The following is a 25,530-nucleotide window of genomic DNA, read 5'->3' on the forward strand; positions in this document are numbered from 1 at the left end:
TAGAGAATTAATGACCCTAGATCCCTTTAATAAAAGAAAAGAATGGGGCATAGCTACAGCTGGACAGTGTCCCATGAGAAAACAGCTGCTGAGATGAGGGCAGGGCGTTATTTCTTCATCCTTTTGGAAGGATGAGATCTATGGAAGCTCCTCACACAGGAAAACACAGCCTGATTTCATACCAAGTCCTCCCTTCATGAAGCCTTTGAACACAACTGCCTTACTACAGGGAACCAGCATCAACTTGAAGGGAACAATAACAAATTGGAAAACCTTCACCACCTTTGTGAGGTTCACAAGAACGGAATGTGTACGGTTCTGAGCTAAAAAAAGGAATTACGATCTAGGATATGGATTATTCATCATGTAAACTGCATCACGAGAAACACACAGGGAGAGTAACCAAGCAGGCAAAGAGGCAACAACAGCAGTGCAGCACGCCTAGAACTTTAATCTTTGTTTTTAAGAGTACACAGTTGAAAATTACACTTTCTTCTGCTTCCTACCTTCCCATCCTTCCTAAGTCCTCCCTGAAAAGCAAACTATTTCTTTGTTATTAGTTTGACTTCCCTTCAAGAGTGGCACACCCATTAGGCCCCAATTCAGTAAAACACTTCCACTTGCACTTCTCTTCAGCTATTCATGGCCACGTTTAAGTGTACATACTTGAAGGCTGTTTTGAATAGGGATGTTTTTACTTAACCAAAGTGGGGGGTGATGGTGGTAATACTTGTGTGGTCTTAACGTGTGTGGGGGGGAGAGGACATACAAGATACATTATCTTGTTCCCAATTTAAAGGTAGCTTTAGTGGCAGTTGGTGACGCACTGGATTTCTTACCACTATGCACGTCTGTGGTTAAGCTACGGCCTAAGATTTTACCAATGACATTTAAAAAGGGTAGCTCTGAAATCACCGCTGAATGCCAGTTAAAGCAGCTTTACAAGGTCAGTCAGACTAAGTTTAAACACCCTCCGCTCCTAAATGCCATTAAGCAAACTCATTTCTTTAATTAGAATCATACAAAAGGAAAGAGAGACTAGCAGGACAATACAAAAAAATATATATATAAGAATGGGAAAACCTACAGAGTTCAGAAAACAGGATTCTGGAAAATCAAAAGGTTTATATTTTATTTTACATTGTAGGCTTTCACTTTTCATCCCTTTGAAATACATTTAGTTTTAAATTAATAAAGATCATAAACTAATAAATCGGTGTGTTCTTTGAACAGACATAATAAAAATGCAGACATTACACCACATGATCCATCATTTAAATATCCCAATAATCGACCAGTTAAAGTGACGCTGGCTAACGCGAGGATAAAATGCCTAGATAAAAGATGTCGTGGCTCTAAGGAAAAACGTGGGTTGGAGGAGAATTGAGAGTGAAGCAGGTGATGCTTTAGTCTGAATCTGAGCTGTCTTGCTTGTTGGTGTGGTACTGGCTGACTGCTTCTTCCAAAGGAGCCATTGTACCATCCGGCCGCACTCCCATTGGTTTTATAAGTTCATCTCTGTAAGAGATCGAAAACAGAATATAGATTAGCACATGCACACATATCAATTCACATGTGTATAATACAATCACATACAGTAGAAGCTTCAGAGCATAATAAGCCTTTAAAAGGAAGTTATTCCTGCTAAAGCCCTCTGTTTTGAAGAAAGACGGACAAAAAACCTTCCAAAATAGGTGGGAGGGGAAGAGCAGGCCAGATAAAGCCTTCATTCATGGAGGCCAAACCTACTTAGCCAATTAAAGACACCATGAAAAGTCAGTGCCTAATAGGTTGAAGACGAGGAGCAGGTTCGCTGTTTTAAGCAGACAAACTCGCTTTTCTTCGGAGAGCTCTTTGCCAGCCATTTCTGCCTACAGTTTCACCTGCCACCCCGGCCTGTAGGCGCACACGCGATTAAAATAATTGATACATATTCCCCTCGCTGAAGGAAATAAATCACGGATGAGAACAGACTGCCTGCACCACCAGTCGGGGTGTGCAAGTACTTGTTGATTCCTTGAAAAAAAAGCCGACTGACTCTAATACTATTGCTTTTGTTTGTGGCAGTTTAATTACGGGATTGACAGCCATTTTAATCTCTTCAAAGCTCCAAAGGCCTCTCGAAGCTAATCCAATTATATCTACTCCACAAGCTACAGCCTCATCTAAGAGATGATTAATTATTGATTAAGCCAATCAAAAAGTATTAGCAAAGATTTATTTAATCCTTACTTTTTATCACCTCATTTATATGTGGATTATACCAAAACCTGAAAGGGCAAAGATAACATTTTGATTTTCTCCTGGAAAAAAAAAAAAAAAAGTGGAGAATACTTCTAAATATTCAGGAGTCACCTTAAATAAAGGAGCGGAGGTTTGATGTCAGTTCCCCCCTCGCTCAAAAGGCAGCCCAGTAAAACTCAGACGATTTAACACACGCTCAGCTCCCCCCTTCTCCCCCTGAGCCACAGACAGTAAAACTGCATCGCTCAGGGGGGTAGGCAAAGGCATTTCACCAGCTCTCTGCCTGGTCTGCACTCCTACCTCAGCTGAGAAAAGAGGGACAGAACTGGGTTATGCGCAGCGGGCAAGCTAACTTTAACACAATGGGAACTGCAGGAAGGGCAATGTCTGAATTGTACAGCATGCATAAGGAAGATACAGTACGGTCACGCAGCAAAGTCCACAAGAATCCTGATTGCTCGTGAAGATGCTCGAAATCAGGTTCCGAAGGGCTCAAAAAAGGAAGACTGCAGGTCTAGTGCCCCAACAGGACCAGAGCCCTTCACGTTTTTCCAGAGCCCTGTCTGCTGTCCTCCAAGGCAAAGCCAGAGTGCTTTCAAATTGTGTCTAATAGAAAAGACTTCTTTTTTTTCCAGCAGAAGGAACACAAAAACAAACGAAATCTATGCATCTGCAGCCTTTTTGGCTTTAAAGCTTTAAACACTGTAATACAAGAGTCCTTTGAAATCTGTAATCAGCCTTGCAACTGTTCTTCAGTGCCACTTAATGCAGGTTCAAGCTTCAGCAGTCATCTTTCATACTTATTTTTGGAGTAGAATAATGTGGAGAGTAAGTCTTTGCTTGTAATACTTGTTTTTTAAAGTCCTAAAAGTACAAACATACCCACACAGAATGAAGTCACCTTTGCTTGTCTTCTAAGCTTGGGGGAGTCTAGATTTTTGTTTTAAAAACCACAGCGCATGCTCTTATTTTGCAACACTTAACACTGCAGCTGGAAGTCATGAAATCACGTAGTTTACTAGTCATTTATGATTTATTATTGGTAATAAATCAATGGCAACAGCCAGTAATGGATAAAGAAACAGTTCAGCAAAAAGGAAGCAAACAAACAAAAAAAAAACAAAACAACAATGAAAAGAGGAAAACAATGACCAAAGAGAAATATTCCAGGTCAGGACAGCGTTGTTACTGAAGGACACAGACTTGGGCTTAAAGAATAGAAACCACTTGGAAACCTGCAGAAGTTTTGCATAATCCCACAGCAACTTTGATGCAACTTTCTGGTGCCAATGCTGATAAACTAAGCGAAAGCTGGAGAGCAAGCACCCTCACAGATCATAGGGTGTAAAGGTGGGAACAGACTTTCCTGCTTCTAAACACGTCTGAGTTTCTAAACCTAGCCAAAACGTCTTCCTGGCTCAAACTTCTAAGTACAACACAACTTGGAGAGTAGTGGTTGCAAGCAGAGAGGTAACTTTACAAACTTCAGAGAAACACAGGCAAGTGTTCTCACTTCTTAACCCTCTATTCTCCACACATCGGGATAACTTAAAAGATATCTATAAATATTAAGTCCTCCTATCTCATAATTTGTCAATTATAAAGGCACAGCTTTCTCTGCAACTCACCTTCCATGCTTCAGTTTTCCATCATGCTGCAAACACTGCAGAACACAATGCAATTTATGTTGTTTTTTTTTCCAAATGAATCATCTACAGAGATGCTGAACGCCAGATGCAATAGTTGAGAAATACTTATATGCAAGTCTTGGCCTGTGTTTTTTTGTGGAAGTCGTTTGAAGATAAACACAGTTTTGCGTAACAATGTACCTTAGAAGGCTGAGCCAACAAAGTATTGTATCCTGAAAGTATTGTAAAAAACATTTGTATGTTTTTTATGATACTCAAAAACCTGTGTTCCTCAGCTCACTGTACTCATCTCAAAGTGCACCACGTGAACCATACCGTATTGCATTTGAGTTTCACTCCCAATGCACCTCCTCCTCTCCAAGGTAACTATGAGCTAGGCTGAGCTCACATTCCATAAAATAACACGGATGTTTATCAATTACCTTTCTGTTCCTGCTTTTCAAGTCCTTGAACAGGATCAAACACGGTTGTTACAAGTTTGCTGTTCCTTTTCTTTATTAGTATGCTAGGCCACTGAGAGAAGAGGGGATGCATTAATTGTTCAAAGACAGAGATCAGCCTTTTCCCCCCCCAACCATAATCTGGTCCTAAAATAGTGTAAAACATGGCATTTGTTCACTCGTTAAGACCTGACTGCAACCTCTGAATGCTGCACAAGCTTACGCATGTTTTTTCAGCGAGGAAAAACACAGAAGGAGACAAACAGATGAAAAGATTTGGGCTACCTACAAAGCTAGCTTCAGAAGTTTCAAACACTCAACTTCCAAATAACAGAATTTGGGGTTGGATTTAAAGAGGCATCGCTCAGCCAACTTCAGCACAGCACCACAGGAGCCCCCAGAGCTGATCCCTACCCAGCACAAACCATCTCAGCTGTACCAACCTCAGCAAGCTCCCCATTTAGCACGGGCTGCTTACAGACCTCAGCTGAGCTTTGTCAACTTGGGGTAGCTGAGGATGCGCTGACTGTTTAAGGTGAGATACAAAGTAGCACAGGAATCACCCCAAACTGGCACATTTACCCTCAAAAATCATTTAATTACTCAGAAACTGTATGTTTACAGTCCTTTTATAGTGTAGAAGGGAACACTTCACCCCAGTAGGTGGCAGCATGAATACTTCTGTATCCAGGGAGATGTGTCCAAATACCCGGTATGAATATTTATACATATTTGCACATCCTTACGTGACCTCCAATACACTCGAATAACCCTTCTTGCAACATCCCTTTTTCTAATGCAAACAAAGCATTCTATTCAAGTATACTTAGAAACACACCATAATTAAAGAGTTGGTAAAATGCATTCTCTCCTTCCAATTGCACATCTCCCAAGAGTCCCTTCAAAATATATCTATACAAGTTCTGGCTTCCTGCTTGCCATTTAGCTTGATAACGACTCAAAAATCATTCCCTTGTTTTGAGCGGTAACTCTTTCTTGTCTGCTCTATGCACTACAGGGCAGTATTGACACATGGAATTAATGGCAGTGTCTGCAATGAAACAGCCATCATGTAAACACCAGCCTGCTCCTTTGATAAAATGGCATGTTAGGGACCTATTCACCTCCTTATAATTGAGTACCACATAATAGTTCCGATCCTTTCATGTAACATTATTTTGTTCTATGATTAGAAAGGGGAGAGAAAAAAAAAATCTGTGTAACATTGCCTTCTTCATTCATCCTATGATTAATTTTGTGTTTTTAATGAGTACGGTTGCTTATTTAGGCAGGTTCTCTTACATACTCGTTTTGTTGACTTCTGTTCAATGTACAACAAAACCCGAGCTGTGATAATTGGAGACCATTTCATCAGCAAAAGGATTCTTGCTATTAATACGAGGTTGGCTTGGAAAAAGCATCCTGACATTTTAAATTAGTCAATTAATATACAATTCCACCTACCATTTATAATAGGAAAAATGTTAGCATATTTCTTCAGACATTTTAATTAACACAGAGTATTTCCAATAGTCTATGATATAAACAGAACATCATACAACAATGATTTAAGTTGGCTACCTTTGATGTTTTGTAAAAAAGGAAAGGTTGAGTTAAATCTTTTTGCAGTCTTGGGGATGTGCATCACATATTGAGGACACTGATTCACAGCTACCAACAACTCGCAATGAGCCAAGAAGATAGCATCCACCCTTACTGCAGGCAAAGCCCATAAAGTTACTCCAGGGCCAAGTCCAGGTGTCCAGCAACCTGCCAAAGTAACATCTGCATCTCCCAAGAGCTGCAGTATTACATAAATGAGGATGAAAGTCTTGATAATTGACACACATTTAATGCTTTTAAAAAGTAATCTTACCCAGTCAAAACTGAGCAGAAGTTTAGTTTCTACAAATCCTTTTGCAGAACTTAAGTCTGTTAGTTGGGGCAGGGGACATGAGTTCACAGAATTTTCAGCTTTTCTCCATGCGTTTTGGTAAAATTAGGTGATTAATTTTAGATTAAACTTGTTGAGGGTCAACTACCTTATGAACAGGCCCAAACACCAACAACCTATTAGAAAACAAAAGCCTTGGAAATATGACCTGAAACAACCAAGAGTATAGATCAATTGTACACGACCTCAAAAGCAGTGCCTTCTTCTGTGCCAATATTGAAAATTAAGAGAAACTTGGGGAGTAAAAATCCACTGGCATCTTATGGAACAAGGTGAAAAACAGTTTATTCCTTACAGTTTCAATAAATCCGTACAAAAGGGTACAGTGTAAACAGGTAACAGCCATTAATAAAAGGTGCTATGTCTTCATTAAAATAGCACTGTTCTGCAGATTTGTTTTCTGAGGAGTTCAACCTGTCATCAGGTACCTTTCCAAAAATTATACAAGCCAGTGAAGCCAAATCTAGAACAACCCAGAGACAGACTGGCCTGATCAGTCAAGACTTACCCTCATCAGTCAGGAGAAGCAAGTTTGTCAGTTCTTCAACTTTTTTTCCATACCTTTCTGTAGTAAAAACACCCCAGCTCTTTCTGTCTCAGCTTCCATCACTGGGGCAATACAACTGTATTAAGCAAACCAGCTTTGCTGTGCATCAGGCAAGTTCATTCTAACCTCTTGTTCAAGTTACATACACCAAATTGCACAGATCCACACAAGATTAGAAGGAGCTGTTGCTTCCCTGTCCCCTTCCAACTTTCTCCTGCCTTATAAGCAAAGCCCCAAATTGAACCTGCTCAGCTCATGGTAGAGGCACCCTCCTAAGGTGATGATAACAACAAAGAACAGCAGAAGTAGGAAACCTACACCCACAGTCAGCTGAAGACTCCTACCAAAACAACCTGCAGTTTAGATTTATACACTGCAAAACAAGGAAAGAAGTGTATTCCACTGGAAGCTTTAAGTCTGTGAAAATTCCCAGCCCTAATCAGCTCAAGCTGGACGCAGATGTCTTCAGTTCCAAAAAGGTGGAGGGATTCCCTACTGACTACTAGCAGCTTATTACTACCACTTTCTTGTATACAGGACTGACAGAGTCCCATTTCATTTAACGGCTGCAAAATCCACAATTGCACTTGATTACATTCATTAAAAATACCCCACAGTCTCCTCAAAACACATTTTACTTTTTTTCTTCCTGACAGCATTTTTCCCTGATTTTTCAGTAAACAAAAAGCGTGGCAAGAACAGTCAAGTGATTTTATTCATGTTATCACAGCACCTAAAGGGGCTACAGCAACAGAACTGCCCCACAGTAATCACTATACTAAAAAACAAATAAACAAAAAAAACTTACAATATAAAGAGTTCCAGCCCTGAAGAGCTTGCAGTCCAAGCACTATAGAAGAAACTGCAGGTGGATGTAACTGAGACAGAAAACCCAAGGTGAAAGTAATGCTACTGGCCAAGAGGATAAGTAGTGACACAGGGCACCAGCTGCTTCGTTATTGTCAGTTTTTAGCAGGCAACACAGCAGGTGTCTCCAATCCTCCAAACTGAAAAGGCTCTTAGGCTACAGTAATGCCATTTGGACTTTTTGTGCAACTGCTATAGTGAGAGCAACTGACTTGTCTTCCGTCTTTGTTTATCTCCCGTCTCAATCCTCCTTTAAAAAAAGTTTTAGACCATTTAGTCATTTTATTCTGGTACCCCTAACGCTCTAGCTTACATAGCAATCATCCCTCTCTACATAATAGTTCAACTACAATTCCATGTTCATTGTATGCTCTTCTCTTTATTAAGAAGACTAACATATAACACTTGCTTTCCATACAAATTATGTGGAAAAACTATCCAGTTACTTCACTGATCAGTTGTTCCCAGATTCTTCCCTGCTTTCACTTCAAGCTTTGCCAGCTAATATGAGAGCCAGAATCACCCGCAGCACTTGCTGTTTTCCTAATCTTTAACAGAGAGGTAAAAACACTTGTTTTGCTGACATTTCTCTCAAGAGAACTTGTTATTTGAATATCCACTCTCACAAAACACAAACACATTTCTATCTGCTGGGCTGTCCCTTGTTAGAAGGGTGATCCACTCACGTATTTACCTAAATTCTCACAGCTCAGATCAGTGGTGAATGAGCATTACAGTGAGTATTCCTCAAGAATGTAGTATTTGCTTATACAGAAAGCAATCACTCCAATATGTCTACAAGTATGGGGGAAGAAAACCCAGCAAATGCTAGGCAAATGAGTCGGAGAAAAAAATAGCTACAGCCTCTGTTCCCTGATGAAATCCATTTTCTGTATCAATAACACACATCACATTACGTACCATTTTCTTTTATGGCATTACCTTAGTCATTTAGAACAATGCTGATGTTTCATTTGTAATCCAGTCCACACTTACTCTAATAAATCCACAATAATGCTTAAATGTAAATTCCCTTTAATTGCTCTAATGTGTAATTCATTGCTTCTGTTGACAACTATTTTCATGCTGCAATTGTTCTTCAGATAAGCAGTAAGACATAAGTAGCCACCATCGGATGCTGCTCACTGACTTGGGGGACGTGAGTACACTTGCCTTGGGCTTGGATTTTGTCCTATACTTTAAAAGGAGAAATTCTTTCAATTGCTGATTAGCCTATCCATTCAGGAGGCAGGTCCCCTCACCACCCGATTCCTAATTTTGTCTAATCCTCTCCAAAAAGAGATTTCCTGTGAAGTCCTGTAAAGTATCACCCTTTTCCTTGAAGTAGTAAGCGTTCTTTTCTGCAGTGAAATTGAAATTCTACAAAGAAGTTGATTATAGCACTGTTTAGAAGCTCTAGCCCTTCGCGAAGAGCAAAGAACCAGGATGTAAGCTACCCTCCCCAAAAGCAGCTTATATATAATACAATACCTGGAAAGTTTATCAAACATGTTGACAAGCTTCATAGCTTCGTATTCTTTTTGTTCTTCTGTCATTTCATCCATTGGATTGGGCATCGGTTCTTCCAAGTGACCAGTGATAAGGTTAATGCTGGAGGTGGAAAACAACACAGTTTACATTTCTAAATAAATACGTATGTAAATTGTCTGTCTTCTCAGGAGGAGGAAAAAGCAACACACAGACCCCGCCAAGACTAATAGTGTCTGAATTACATGTCAAAGTTGTTACTGTGAATAGCCAACCTTCATACTGATGCTTCTGTAGTCTTCTCAAGTGAGTCACAATATTAACTTCTCGTTAACTACTCGAAGTCCACGTTCTACTAATACTTAAGTTATAACCCATAAAAAAGCACTTTAAAAGTGAGGTAATAATGATGTTAATGACAATGTCATTAGTAATAATGACACAGATGGGTAAGAGAATGACGAATACATTTTGGAAACTGATTTTCTACAGGCTTAATTTTAAAAACGCAGATCGGATCTGGTGACATTTTTTCCCTCATGAAGAAGTGTTGAATTAGTTTACCATTTCCTTCTCATGATCATTTTTTGCTCAACCAAATTAATATTAAATTGAGAATTTAAAATCCCAGTTGTTTTCACTGCTAAAACAAGTAAACAGTGATACAGGAATGGTAACAAAAGCAGATAATTAATTTTAGAGCAGACTTTCAGGACAAATGATCTTTTCAAAAAGCTTGATCACAAGCATTTTTATAGTAATACAGAAAATCAGATGCATAAAGCAATTGACATTTATCTCCAATATTCCATTTGAGTGTCAGCTTCTAACTAAATGTTGGAGTTTTACTCATATGCAGCATACAACTGGATATTAGACTTCTGAAATAAGAGCAGAGACAAAAGAGCAAGACAAAAAACATTGAAGTGCAGAGATATAAATAAACCTTCTGTTTTAGAGTTATTTTCTTTGCATACAAGCAATACTATTCCTGTAGTCTTTATGCCTCCAGTAGGCTGTCCTTCATAACCTTTTTGGCCTGTTACCCCTTTACAGTATCATCTCCGATACCCTCCTTTACACTCCCTTCAAAATCTGGAATTGTTAAATAACACTTAAAGGTACAACATGCATACGCTCTAAACCTCTGACACTGTCTCTCGAAACTGTTCCTAGGCAATCCACAAACATTTTCAAATTTTCTTCCTTATTTCTTTTTGACAAGCATTTTATTTTTATATAGTCCCCCCATGTGAAGTTAAATCATTATCACAGTGGATTTTTACTTATTTATTTAGAGCCATTGAACCATATTATGGGAAGCTGGTTCCTCAATAATTAGCCCCTGAGGTCAATGAGAGACATCAACTCACGTAAGCACATGTAATTTCATAACTGGGCTCTCTGCAAAAGGTGGAAAAATAGATCTAAACATCTCAATTGCAAAAGAATAAGCAGAATTTAAAACAATACTATACTTTGGCTTTGCAGATTTGTATTCTTCAGTATCTGTATCTTCATCATCTGAGTACCAATGATCTCCTCTTCCTCCTGCTAACAGGCCCCTTGCTGCCAGCAATCCTGCTGCATTGCCGTAGCCTGTATATTTTAACAAGCTGTCAACTGCAAAGAGTGATACAGAAAATTACTCAGCTTCAAATCAGCTACAAAACAAAAAGCAGCATAATTCTGTAAGAATCAAGAGAGTTACAGCAGTAGGCAAATATACTGAGTACAGCAAGACCATACATAAAAGGGAAAAGAAAAAAATAATGTATACCTCTCTCTTTACAAAGAACAAAAAGGAATTCTGCTGCAATTTGCTTTACTCCAAGGTCAACGTGTGTCATAAGGCGCACCAGCTTGTTTCTCACTGTTGTGCCAACTTCTGGACGATTCGATACATCTCTTAGTGGAGGCAGTACCTAGCAGCAGAAAAAAAGAGAAAAGCAAGATAGAACGCATGGAGGTACTTATCCAATCCTTGCAAGAACACACAGGCAACAGGACAAGAAAATACTGTAAGCTGTGCTGCTTCAAAAATGGGACCCAATCATACTTATATGTACTAGTATCAATTCTTGCTTCATAATATATTCAGCCCTTCTCGTCTGCCATCCTGGGCAGACAAATACTATATCCCAAATGTAGACTTTAGAAAGGACGATTACTAGGTGTTTAAGAGCACAAATACAAGTCCCACAAAAGCTGGTTAACAGGCAACAGAACCTCATGTTTTTAGGTTCTTCTGTTTTGTTCAAGTGTCTGGCAAAACATTTTAAAAAATTAAAAATTGTCTCTGTGTACAGAGGAAATGCATCCTTCTCCCAGATAACACTTCTTTAAAAGCTGAAGCTACTTTTCAATAAGTTTTTGGAGAAAATACTCTTTAATGAGCACTCAAATACACTATTTTTACTTTAAGTATCACTATTTTACAACTTTAACTCTCAAGAAAGTCAGTAGGTGCCTGAAATGTTTGTTTTTACAACCTAACTTCAGCCTCTTTCTGCATATGAATTCAGGTTCAAAACCCACGTTATTTTTTGCATTCACAGGACATGACCTGCAGTCAAATCTGAGCTGTAACATGAAATATTTGGTGGTCTGAAGATTCCTGTAACAATTATGGATTGCCAATTTTTTTCTACTAGTGAACAAAACCAAACCTGTCACTTAATGATCATCAGAAATTGCAGGTCCTTTGTTTTCCATGTGTTTAATGTAAGACGCCATGTTCTGTGCAAAATTATGGCACAGTTAGCACTGAACTCAGAGTCACTAGGAACTGATGCTTAAAACAAATGAATGCTATGCATTGACTACTTTGAAAAAAACAAAAAAAAAACAAAAAACAAAAAAAAAAAACAGGCTTTTTCAAAATAAGTATTCAAAAAATTAGCAAAACCACTTTACTTTGTCCCGGCTTACTTTTCCCAATGGGGATAGTACCATTATTGCCATTTTCCAGAGTGTTGTAAGAATGGATTAATGTTTTTAGAATAGTTTAATACTAATACTGTGATGAGTGCCATAGGATAGTCCATGAGGAAATTAATCATTCTGTCTGCAAATCAGAATTTGAATAGCGCACAATAAGTAAAGCCTAAGGCCAACACTTAACAATGAGGATAATTCAAAATATCAAACATCCGGTCATGCAGTTAGCAGCATCCATCTATTCTTTGCACTCTGAGGCAGTGATCCTGTGGTAAGAGACAGCATGCAATTGTATCCGGACATCTAGACGCCAAGATGTAGTAAAAACATGCAGACAACCTCACTTTCTAACTTCTGAACATTTGGCTCTGCAACTTTTTGTATTTAACAGATCATGAGAGTATTCTAGGAAAGAAATGCTGCAAACAAATAATATAAATGAGAATGGGTTCCTTAAAATCCTCAAAAACACTTCTGGTATAGATGAAAGAGGCAGACAATATATGCTCTTTTCCATGAAAGATTCCACCTATGAATTCAGGCACAGCATTCACCTGTAAATGCTATCTCTCAGCTGGTCTCAGCTGTCTCTTCCTTGCTCATGCTTTAACGTTTCTTCCCTCAACTTCAGGAAAAGAAAAAAGAATTAAAAAAAAAAAAAAAAGAAAGAAAAAGACCACCCCAAAAAAACACATCACAAAGCACAAACCGTTAGTGATTGTTTAGGTCTTTGGTATCATTTTTTTTCCCCTGTACAGAATCTACACAGGGTCTGTACCATATTTAAGTGCTCTTTTAAGAGACATTTTAAGAGATGAAGTGTGCCTCTGTTCAGGGACAACTCTAACAGGCCAGTTGATGCACACTTGGTACACAAGTTTCAATTCCAATGATTCTTGCCTGCTGAGGCCAAATGAAAGCTCAAGCAGAAGCATCCAAAATACCTGTAGTCTCACTGACTACCATACAGTTTTACGAAGTTTCATTAACTGCCCTGAAGTTTTTCTGATGTGCTGGATGTAAGAGATCAGACATCACTGTGATTTTGCCCCTGCATCACATAATCCACATGGACTCATGTAACACAGCTTTACAACACCCCAAATATTACTACTTAACAGATCCACAAAATGTATCGTGGAACTTAAGAGTCATGTAAATCAATAGATACCATGGCCTGAAAAAATATTCTATAGCTGTCAGTTGTCAGAGACCAAAGGGAAAAAAATACCATAGAGATAACTTTCTGGGTAAAGTAATATGAAATCATTCATACGACTTAGAAGTATCTGTGGCTTGTAGCGATGTACAAATCTCAGGAAGTTTGCAATGAGCTTCATATCCAACTTGTTATTAATATTTTACGTACCTGAGCTTTGATAAACTTCCTGATGTTCCTATGAGTTCGGCAGCATTCAGTTAATAAACTGAGAACTGGAGTCAGACCTTCTCTATAGCTGCTTCCCTAAAATAAACATAAATATAAATATTTTTAAGGAAAAAAAAATCAATTTCAAATCCTATGATCTTTTCAGTAGAGTCTTACATGACTGTCACAATATGAATTTTACACAAGCATAAATAAAGAGCCAAATGTTCATGGTTTCAAAGTATACTTCAGATAGTTACCGGAATTTATTCTCAATTTTGCAGCATTTCACAATCTAGAAGCAAGCAAGGCTATCCATCCATCCACATTTCTCTTAAATAGTGTCTGAAAGGTCTGGAAGAAGCTTTACCAACACCCACTTTTTGCTTTAATAAAAGAAGCCACTTTGTCAAGAATCTTTACAGCCCCTACCTTGTCAATTCTCTTCTCCATGAAATCCAGTAAAACCTGAATCGCTCCCATATTCATACCGTTGTATTTTATGTCTGTTTCCTCTTGGGAAGATGGACTAATAAGAACATCCAAGCAAGAAACAGGAACATTGCTTAAGAGGTTGATTGCATTGCTGAAACAGATTTTAAAGATTCATTATTCATTTGGAAGAACTCAAACCAGCACAACTCACCACAATGTTTGTACAACTGCAACCAAAAAAAAGAGGCCCTGCAACTGAAACAATGCTTTATTTTCTGCTCTCTGGGTTTTAAAGAAGATGGCATGCATTATCGCCTGGCTGCTGGCTGTTAGAACGAGCAAGGGAAAAGAAAGACAAAAGGGATGCTGCAGCAGTGCATTATTACTTCCAGCCCCCGCAGCATCCTCAGGCACAGCTACCAGCAGCCTTACAGCAGCTGGCCCGGCAGGACAGCAGGGGGAACTCTCACATTGACTTGCAGTGGTCAGAGCTGTTTCCTCCTCGAAACCGACAAAACCTTCCAACCTGTCTATATTCTATCATTGTTGTGACAGAAGTACACTGCTGGAAAGATTTCCTCCTCCGTACATCAACTTCTCAGGTGCCCTGAGATTTTTTCACTTAGCTTGTAGCGTATAGGAAATACAGAAGGCTTTTAGCACGTCACAAATAAATAAATAAATTCAGGCTAATTTACCAAGCAGTACCTTTCAGGAACTGGCGTTTTTTGGATTCCCCAAAGCACAGAGAGGAGGGCTTCTCAAACACCTGTTAAGTGATTTGGATTAGCCCACAGGGTCCCTCCCTCCTCCTTAATGGAGTAAGGTGGAACTTACTTTGCAGGGGCCTCTTGTATGTTTGACTCAAACTTCATCTGACTTTGCTATCTATCCTGCTCTCATTATACAGACTCGAATTTGTACTCTTCCTGCATGGGGCTAAATAACACAGGTGCTGCAAAAATTAGGATTTTCTCATTATTTACTTGCTGATGCCCAACTACAATTACAAGCAGAGGTATTCAGAAATACTACAGCCCTACGCAGGCTTACATATGCAGACCTCAAAGGTACCAACACAGCTATGTGCACTGATGTTCCTCTCCATTCTGAGAATGGAGAAAGCTTTTCAAACAACTTTAGTTAATGTTTTTTTTGAAGGTGTTTTTTATGCTATTAATACACTTCTAACAAAGATTTAGCACAACAGAAAGCAAATCACGACAACCAGACATAGCAGGATTTCTAACATGCTGGTCTGACTGATCGGACTGGGTGGCTGTGCTACACCGTGTCATCTCCCTTTTGCTCTTTCAACAACTGAAATTCAGACAACTTGTACTTTTTAAAGGCATGTTTTATTTCTAGCTCCTGTTTAAGACACACTTTTTTTCATCACATAAGTTATTCCTCTCCAATAATTCAGGAAGGATCACAAGCAAAACAGACTGAAATTCAACAACTACTTGGTGGCTTTCGTCCTTTCATCAAAAGTTCTCTTTTTTACCAGTTTCTTATTAAACAACCAAGTTCCCAAACACCTACAAAATTAATTTTCTGGATCACTGTGTCTGAGCTATTCTTTTCAATAAACGAAGCCCGGCTTTCTGATCTTTGTCACTTCACTGACAGTTTTATTTGTGGTAGAGGAGTGTATGAAATTCTCCAGCTACCAGGAAGTCAGTGACTATGCACAGATCTGCACAATAGTGTTTGCATTCCTACTCCAGGGGGTAGAAATACTGCGTATATTACTCTCCCCTTTTCGGCTTCCTAGAGATCATTAATCACTGGGACATGACATCCACCCACTCATGCTCCCAGCCCCCTCCTGATATGCAAATTTAGAAGCAAAGGCCTATTTAGAGCTGCTGAATGCCTTGATTAAAACCTTGTTAGTGGGCAAAAATGGCACTCGCTCTAATATGTGGTGCTTTAAGCTGTTCATATTCAAATGTGAAGTGACGACATGACAGAACCACAGTAACGACAACAGTACCAGGTAATAAATGAGCTAAGATATTTTCCATAGGTAGCTTCTGCTTATTTGTTAGAAAAAGAAGTCAAACTGACAATCGGCACATCACAATTCAGGGCATGTGTCCAATACCTGATGCTCATATTAAATAAATCCTCAACTTAGACATTCAGAGCACTCCGACAACTCGCTTGAACAGGCTTTCCCTTCACTTGTGCATCTTGAATTCTACAGATTTACAAACTCACAGAAGTGATCAGCAGCTCTAGAAAATGTGCTTACGCCTCCATGATATTTTGTATCTGCTGCATTCACGTCTGGTTATATTTTATTCCATTTCTAATCTCATTTAATAACTGCCTTACTGATAGGCTCCAGTTGGGATGCAGACCGAGAAGCTGAACTCTGCTCTCTGACTCACACCTCATCTCTGGCAATAAAGGCTCCGCAGTCAGAGTCCAGTCTATTTAACAGCCCAACTGACACAGCCTTTTTTTAAGCTATATCGTGCTAGCTACAGGCTGCTAGCACAAGTTTACTCATTCGTTTCTGGAACTCCAATCTGGAATGAAAGATTTGCTTCACTTACTACAACAAGGGAGTGAAGTGAGCTATCCAGCCCCCTGAGGATATGAGGGCCCTAACTTCTGACTGTACCTCTCCTATTCCAGAACTGCCTTGCGATGAGCATTGTTGGTGGAAAAGCGCATTAGATTATTCAGCTTTTATTGTCACATGTAGCATTCAAAGATAAAATTCAGGTTCTGCAAACGGGATGAAGTATTTGAATCACGTAAGTCAAAACTTGTGCAGTGCTCTTCTAACACATTTAAAAAAAAAACCTTGAGTATGTTGTAAATCAAGAACAAACATCACATGCAGCAAAGCTACACTCGCTTTCTTTCTTCTATCAACTTGACCTCAATAAACCAGCTACATGTAGCTAGCAGAAGGATAAACTTGTTTTCCCAGCATAAAGGAAAAAGTTAATGCACTGATACACTGAATTTGACGGAGAAAAGGGAGACGACTGAAGGAACAAGACAGTGACAGTCATCCTCATTTTTTCTGCTTCCCTTCTCAGAATTAGGGAGAATTCTTGCCTTGATTTCTGTCTCCACAAGGAGGCATGGTCCATGTAAGCAGCAGAGCTACTCAATATGTGCCTTCTGACTGAAAAAGGCAAGGACAGAAATCACACTAATACCTTATTTCCTCCACAGCTGCACACCTCTACCTATAAAGCCCTTTTTGGTCCTGATCTGCAAGTGCCTGCAAAAGGTAAAACGAGAAGGACTTGCAAAACATGCATCCTTTGGCAATAACACAAGATAATTACATTTTACAAGGGTGCTGTATTTTACAGGGTAATTAGACTAGTCTTAGGTTCCCGGACAAGGAAACACTGCATGTTTTCATGGGGACAGAATCCTCGGTGTAATAAATCATCAGAGTATCACGCAATCTCTGCTGATTGCGTGTAAGCTGAAACGATAAAGGTCTATCTCTGTATTCCAGTAGACACGGAACTTGCACAAATCTGTTCAGTTTTCCCAGCAGGAGGGAACTTATTCCCATCAGTTCCTCCCTTAAAGGAGGAGGAGAGATCAAAACACCCACCATAAGCAGCAGCAAAGAGAAGACAGTGGCTGCCTTTTAGAACACACTCAGCACTAACTTCAGACGTGGCAACTACTGTAGCAGTATCCTAAATTATTCCAGGCTATTCTGCACTGACTTGAGAAGGGCTCTGATAGTAGGTGAGCACTGAAATCCTACAATACTACAATACTGTTGATCTCTAAGAACTTTCCACAATTTTATTAAAGTTCATTTAACACTTTCAAGACTGCTGGCTATGAAAAGCTCTATCCTTCTTCCCAGATAACGCAGGTTCAGTAGAAGATCTTCAGAAGATCTTGAATTTAGATATACCAATGCCTTAGAAGAAGAAAATGGCAACACTAGTTTTCATTGCTGAGAAATAACAAGGGATAGTGTCTGAAGCTACCGTACTGTTCAGCTCTTTGAACAGCTGGCTATTTAAATAAAAATAAGAACGTAATGGAAAAAACTGTTAACATTAAATGGGGAAGAATCACCACATCAGTAAAAATGCTCTGAGTTTTGACTGAGTTATTGGCTGCAAACATAAAACGAACAGTTGGGTGTGGGACTTAGGAAAAAAACAACACATCTAAAAACTGCAAGATGATTCACTTTGGAAAAAATAGTTATGAAGGAAGTGGTAATTTATACTTGTAGCCAAACAGCCTAAAACTGATGGAGATAAAAGTGTCAACCTGTTACTTCCATCATCCAAATGCATCAAAATTGCAGAAATTACACACAAAAATTTCAAAGTGCAGATTGTCCATCAAATTCTATGCAAAACAGCAAAAGTTGCATTCCACTTCAAAATTATAGCTTTCTTTGTTTCTCAGATTCCCACTTTAGATATTAGTGAAAGCAATTTATTTAGTTTTTAATAATAACCTTTCTAAACAGATTGTTTCTGCAATTTTACCAACCTGTGCAACTCTTCAGTTTTGTCTTCAGTAGGGCCCATGGTTAATAAGCAGTGTCGAAGGATGGCAGCCATGTAACGAAATTGATGAGATTCATTCTATATAAATATAAATTATGAAGATATTTTTTCATTTTGAAGATTGCAAGTGAGGGTTTCAGGTCACTAGAATAATAAAAACTAAAGATGGAAATTACCTAGTAGAGCATAACACCCATCCCTATCAACAAAGGACTGTACCTTAGAGTTTGCTGAATGCAGTGTAGCTTCCATATGCTGGCCTTCCAAAAAGGCATAGGGACGTTTTTCCAGCCCCCACTAGCAGAAAACCTAGTTACAAATGTTTGCTTGATTCTCTGCAACCATTCCTAATATCTAATATACCATTACTATCCTCCTTCCCGTGTTTACACCCAAGCACCCCTTCATCGATTTAGATTCCATATGCTTTTCGTTTGCCTCATTCTCACTTAGTCCTTTCACTGCCAACAGCTTCATTCCCTCACCCAAGCTGTTTCCTTTTCTAATTCACTTGCTTCTGTTCCCTTGACATTTTTTCTACGTTTCCTTAATAACTTCTCTACTCTCAGCAGCCTTATTTGCCCTATTTTTGCTTTCTCCAAACAATCTTTCCTTCCAATCTCCCACCAGAGAGCAGCCACACAGAAGTGTGCCAGCAAATACAATCATGAAACTCTGCATATCATTGTCCCGGTCCTTTTATTAGCTCTTCTTGGCATCCATCATATGTTCTTGCGTGCTTGACTTAGCACAAAGCGCCCCACGGCATCGCTGTAACATCAGCATCCGGACCTGCCAACTGTACCACCTGCAGCTCTTGCCTACTTTGCAATCATCTCCAGCCATTAAATATTGGCGTATCAAACGGTTCTCTTCTTAGGATGGGTCTCATTTAGCTTTCCATCCACATGCCTAACCTTTCTGGTCTCCTTTTATTTTCCATCCTGCCCATTTGCAATCTCTTCAAATTGTGCATCTTCAGCCCGCTTAATTAACATGCTGTTTACTCTTCTTACAGATCATTAATATTTCCACAGGGACACTTGCTAAGCAGAATGTCACCTACCACCTTATTAACACTTTACAACTAATAAAGAGCTCTCTAATTTAAAGGGTTGCTTGCTTTTAGGAACTTTTAGTAAAGAGTTATTGTATAAGCTTTATCTTAAAACACGAAGTAGCTTTTCATGTCCCAGAATGTCTTAAACTCTGATCCATAAAATAAACAAGAAGTGTTACTAACACCAGAATTTCCTGAAATCCAGAGGAAAATTTCCTAGTAAGCTTTCCTAATAAGCTGCTTGCTTGGATTCTTTGGGAAGGAAAAAATCTGTGGGACAAAATTTTGTTCCAAAGACAGTTGCCAAAGGAAACGCCACAACTGCCTGCCACCTCCCACCTGTCCTTCTGCACTAAGCTGAACTTTTCGTCTTCGAAAATACTGGGAACCTTGAGGGAGTATGCCAACTTCAAGATTCAGGTTTAAAAAGATTACTTGAGGTGAAGATATAATATTCATTTCCCAACTTAATACCTGACATTACTTCCCCAACACAGAAATAACTAATCACAAAGACAACGCTCCTCAAATTCCCAAGTAGCAAAACATTCATATACATCAGTTATACACTCGATTTGGGGTCATTTTTCTTGACTTAAGTTCTTACCTCCAAAATAATCATTTGCCTATACACAGAACTTTCTCTGACAAAGTTAAAGGCCTTAAGAAAGGTCTAGGTCAGAATATAAATGAGAGAAAAGCTTCTCACTTTCTTCATATTTCCTTGAAATTTGAAGCATTAGCTTCTATGAATTTTTTCCTCATCCATTCAATCTTAAGTGTCAGGATTTAATTTCTTATTCAGTGTCCTTGAGACATTAAAGCAAAGAATAAGCTTCATATTTTCATGTTCCAGAATGTGATGATTAATACTGTATTTGTTGCTTAGTACAATGCACTAAACAGACCAATTACTGGTCTATTTTAACCACTGCAAAACTCTTAGCTTTATACACCAGCTATTTACAATGCCCAGTGAAAAGTTAACAAAACTGTTTTAGACACAATATGGCATGGAGTAAGAAAGACCTTCAGTTTACTGAATTCTTACTATAGTGCAGACTTAAGTTATTCAATGAGAAAGTTATCTTTGTTTCTATTTATAAGTTCAAGGATGCAACTCAAAACAAGCGTATTTGTCTGTAAGAAAAAATAGATCCAACACTGCCATGAAAAAAACAACATAAATATTATGAATAAGATATAAAAATGGAAGCGTGTTTGGTTCTCATACATGACCTCATCATAAAAGATCACATTTAAATCCAAAACTGGGGTTGGGATAAAAAGACATTAAAAACAGAACCCCTCTGCTTCTTCAGTTATTTCCTACTGAACGTTGCAGTTGATGTGCTTATCATCATGCCCAGAAAAAACAGAAAAAAACGAGGGAAACTTCTCAGCTCTAAGTATTACTGTATTGCTATACTCCATGATCTCAAGAGATGTACCCATCTGGTATGCTTACATTACAGAGTTTTTCCTAGCCAACTAATTATTAGTGAACAGCATTATTTTCTTTTGGAAATCTTGGACTCTCATTTAACAGTCTTCCTTGACACGTTCCACTGTGTTTTGCATTTTTTGTTTGAAAACATACAATTCTAGCTAGCATTATATAATCCAAGCTACTCTCCCATTAAACAGAAAACACATTGAAAAGATTTTTTTTTTGCCTAAGCAGTAGTAAGAGCAAAATAGTTACTTTGGCATTACAGGCAGTAAGCATTAAAGACTCAACACCTCTTAGAAGCCCAAGATCAGCAAAGCAGAGACTCACAGAATGGCTTAGGTTGAAAGGGACCTTGCAGACCACCTGGTTCCACCCCCCTGCCATGGGCAGGGACATTTCCCAGACCACGTTGCCCAAAGCCCCATCCAGCCTGGCTCTGAACACCTCCAGGGATGGGGCATCCACAGCTTCTCTGGGCAGCCTGTGCCAGGACCTCTCCTCCCTCACAGTAAAGAATTTCTTCCTTGTATCTAATCTAAATCTACCCTTTTTTAGTTTAAATCCATTCCCCTCATCCTATCACTGCACTCCCTGATAGAGTCCCTCCTCAGCTTTCCCGTAGTCCCCCTTCAGCTACTGGAAGGCTGCTGTAAGGTCTCCCCGGAGCCTTCTCTTCTCCAGGCTGAACAACCCCAGCTCCCTCAGCCTGTCTCCACAAGAGAGCTGCTCCAGCCCTCCGACCTTTCCAGATCAATACATGACACAATCAGAATTCAGGTATTCAGACAGATTTTCTCTGACTGATTTTTCATACAGGGAAGCTATGATGCCAATCGAAAATCTTGGAACTACCTCATCTGCTATTCTGAAAAATGCAATCTGGATTCCACCAGAATTACAGTACAAAAATCAGGAATTAAAATCCTCGCTCTGGGGCTCGGACAACAACAGTTTCTTGTGTTGGATCTGGACCTTGCAGGCTAAACAAAACCACTTTAAAAAATCGCCTCAGCTTAACCTTACCTTGCTGTGGACATTCCAGCTGTCAAGTGTTACATTAAAAAGTGCCTTCAGTGCCTCAATGGCACAATCTGTTTCTTGCAGAGATAAAGGAGGCCTGTCACGATCTTCTGCTGCTTTATATTCTTCTGTCCATCTTACATTCAGGGAACTTTCCAAGGCCTGCGTCAAAACTTGCACCCCTTGCAGTTCCTGACGCAACTGTGACCTAATATCTGTGTGCAGAAGCGACAAGAGGAAGAGAAGACGCAAATCAAAGCATTTAATGTCACCAACAAGCTGCTGATCCTTGCATTTTTTCAGAAGATTGCAGAGCATGGCTGCAAGATTCAGTTCCAAACTGAGCTTCTGTGCAACAGCACTATTAAAAACTATGTTACAGAGGCATTTTAAAGCTTCTACTATAACAGGAAATTCAGACACCTTCTCCAAAGGGTCTTCCACAGTGTCCAGCTTTGCTAGTCTCATAAGAATCTGCATGTTCCTCTTCGTGGTTACAGGCACTAGAACAGTCTTGTCCCTGGAGAGAATCCGCAGGGCTTCCAGGCAGGCAACTTGACAGGAAGTTTTTGTGTCTTTTTCAAGGATGTTCAGAATCTCCTGGCATAGTTTCTACGTAAATACAAACAAACAAACAGTTTCATCATCTCAACACTGGTGGCAATAGGAAACTAACTTTTGCTAAGCTCCTATACGGTTTTTGAGTTTTCAGCTGCCTTGAGACAGTAGGTGTTTTAAACCAGCTTTTCAAAATATAAACTATTAGAAAGGACCTCCAAAGCTCATCCAAAGCAGTTTTCCTTATGGAACATAATGCAGTTTCACTGGAAGATGTGGGCTGTAGCAGTTTTACCACCCCATAAACCCGCTGTTTTGTCACCACAGCTTGCCTTTCCAATTGGAAAGGTTCATTGATACTTCATACCGACGTGGCTGCGGGGGTAAACAGAAGAAAACAGTACGAGAACACACAATGCTTCCCAGGATCTACAGGTCAGAACAGTGGCATCTGAATTACAGGAGAATTAACTTTAATATGACAGAAACAGACAATCAGATGATCAATCAAAAGGGAGAAAAGACAGGACTGAAGAGACTGCTTGGCGGTAAAGGCCTCCAGAGGGTTTTTATGCCTTAAGTCCACAAATCACTCCCAAGTACCAGCGCCAGAAGTGTAATTACAAAGAAGTTCCTAGATAAGTGCCAATATGAAGTGCATTGTGCTTCACAGGACACAGTTCCTCCCCGTTTCTCACCATCCAGCTTTGTGTCTTGACCACTGATGTGAACAACCTACCAAGGAGGCAGAGGAGCGACTGACTGAAGAGCGCTGGTGCATGAGCCACCTCAGCACCTGCAATTCGTGTGGTGGTCTCAGCTGGTATATGTTAATAAGAAAAGGATGAAAAGGCATACAAGAATACCAGTATAGTAGAAAGTAGTTCTTAAGGACCAGCCTTTGGAATCGCAGCTCGCAGCAGCACAAGGACAAAGGTGGGGAGCACAGCACCCCACCACCCCAACCCGAAGCTCCAAAGGAAAGCCCCACTTGGGACACCCCAACAAGCCTTGTCTGTGATCCCTTACAGCTAAAGCTGAAGTAAAAAAAGGAAGGTCAAATCTAAAGCAGAACAGACACTCCAGAAGGGACAAAAAAAAAAAAAGGCAAATTTTCAACAATATTAAAAGACTATCTGTAAACAAGTCAGGCAGTAAGAACTCCCAATATGATTTCTACTATGCTTGTCCCAGGGCGAAGCCCACCCAGAAGCATCACCCAGACGAGTAAGACCGTGCCTCCACCTCCACAGCTCTCACCAGATTTATCCAGTGGGAGCTGGAAACGAGGAGCGAGCTCCAGCTCTCCCTGCTGCATGAGCAACAGGAGGACTGGTGGTTAGAGCATTACAGACGCTGCATCGGACTCAGAGCCACAGCTGGGCACCCGTGCAGGAGTACGGGTATGTACCCTGTGAATTTCACAGCCAAATACCTGGAAGAGATGCTAACCTAACTCTGCTCCCACAGAGCTGTACAGCCCTCTGACTTGAGCACGATGTGTTAAACCTGGGCTAAATGCTTCTGAGGGTGGCATCTTTGAAGTGTTTAAAAAACAAACAAAGACCTGGGAAACAAGAAACGCCTGGTCTAGATTCACCATCAAATTACCTGGTTATAGCTCAACTTCTTACAAGAACTTGGTTTCTGTTAAAGGAATCTGTCATGCCATTAACTGCACCCCGCAGGCAGATGTGACAGTCACAAAGTCTGTTTGATTTTGATAACAGGACCGAATGGACAGATGGGGAACAGATAAGAAAAGACAGGTTTATCCTGTTCCCTGCCTACAACCATTTGCCTACGAAGGGCCTAATCTTCCCAAATTTAGACTTCTTTTTCAGATGCTGCATCTACCTGCTGCTATGGAAGCGTCACTGCAAAAGGTCAGAAGCACTGCAGGAGATCCCAAAGGGCAGCAAGCTCCCGCTGACTTGCCACGGCGGAAGGCAGCCTGACCTCTCTCCATAGATTTGAAGACTTCCCTTGCAATTTAATTAAAGATTATGAAAAACATCACCTTATGGCTTCAAATCTTAGTGAAATGCAGCAACAGAAGACTCTTACCTATGATTAATTTACTAAAGATAGATACCAGTGTTCTGGGTTTCTTGTTTTGGAGGTAGCCACCTTCTTCCAACTTGAAACCAAATGAGCATGTTTGTAAACTGCTTCATTTCTCATACCCTCCTGAAGTCTCGTCTGGATAAAGGATTTTACAATATAAGAAAGGATAAAGTTTATTTTTAAAAGCATTAATTATACACTGCCTTATGCATACTGTATTAATAACTAAGCCATTACACACTGAAGAACAAGTTACTAAGCTTCCTAGCCATTAGCACAAAATACAGTTTTTATGTATTTATTTATTAAGATCTAAGACTCATGAAGTAGAAAGCACCTCAGGACTTTTCATATAATTCTCTGGAGTTAGATCCTGGCAAGCCATCAAGATTGATTTTGAAGGAAGCAGCATACAGCAGAGATACACCACCTGTGGGATCAGACAGGGAAACACGGCTGGTTGATCTCAACTAGGAAAAATTAAAGAATGCGATGCTGGCTGAAGAGCTATTCACAGAAACTTCTGAAGAAAGGAAACAAAATTCACCCTATTGCAGGATTGCAGGAGACAACTAAACCCAAAAACCATACTTTCTGCTTTCTTCTTGATGGTGTGAGGGAAGGGATGTGCAGACAGATGAAAAACTGGAAAAGAACCACAAAAACATCGTCCTTTTCATTTTTATTTTTTAGGTGGTACCTCCCCAACCCATAGCCTATGAGCATGGCATGACCTAAGGGGCACAGATGGTATTTGTTTGGTTGGAAATGAAAGCAAGTGAAAGAATTCAGACAGTGAGGCACCTCCCCTTTCACATAACATATTACGATTGTCCTAGGCTCAGGGGCTTATTGCTACCCCTCAATTATTGTATGAGTTTAACTTAGTTTTTTATTTCTATCTTTTCAGCAA

The 25,530-nt window shown here is 39.7% G+C and overlaps 1 protein-coding gene across 3 annotated transcripts in view; it reads right to left on the reverse strand.

The window, feature by feature from the left end:
- Positions 1 to 431: 431 nt before the first annotated feature.
- RIC8B (RIC8 guanine nucleotide exchange factor B) overlaps positions 432 to 25,530 on the reverse strand; it is a 34,446-nt gene continuing 9,347 nt past the window's right edge. Inside the window, exons 2-10 of one of the 3 annotated variants that reach the window (XM_038186810.2) lie at positions 24,618 to 24,752; positions 21,996 to 22,604; positions 18,443 to 18,537; positions 13,931 to 14,084; positions 13,499 to 13,594; positions 10,970 to 11,114; positions 10,668 to 10,812; positions 9,193 to 9,312; positions 432 to 1,518 (exon numbers count right to left, since the gene is read on the reverse strand). In XM_038186810.2, coding sequence (XP_038042738.1) covers positions 1,407 to 1,518; positions 9,193 to 9,312; positions 10,668 to 10,812; positions 10,970 to 11,114; positions 13,499 to 13,594; positions 13,931 to 14,084; positions 18,443 to 18,537; positions 21,996 to 22,472 — 1,344 coding nt within the window. In that variant the 5' untranslated portion in view covers positions 22,473 to 22,604; positions 24,618 to 24,752 and the 3' untranslated portion in view covers positions 432 to 1,406. Of the gene's footprint in view, positions 1,519 to 9,192; positions 9,313 to 10,667; positions 10,813 to 10,969; positions 11,115 to 13,498; positions 13,595 to 13,930; positions 14,085 to 18,442; positions 18,538 to 21,995; positions 22,605 to 24,407; positions 24,536 to 24,617; positions 24,753 to 25,530 lie in introns of those variants that run through there. The other 2 variants (XM_072038345.1, XM_027449800.3) reach the window with 2 other exon arrangements.

This window comes from Anas platyrhynchos, chromosome 1 (genome assembly GCF_047663525.1).
Source record: "Anas platyrhynchos isolate ZD024472 breed Pekin duck chromosome 1, IASCAAS_PekinDuck_T2T, whole genome shotgun sequence".
Lineage (NCBI taxonomy): Eukaryota > Metazoa > Chordata > Aves > Anseriformes > Anatidae > Anas > Anas platyrhynchos.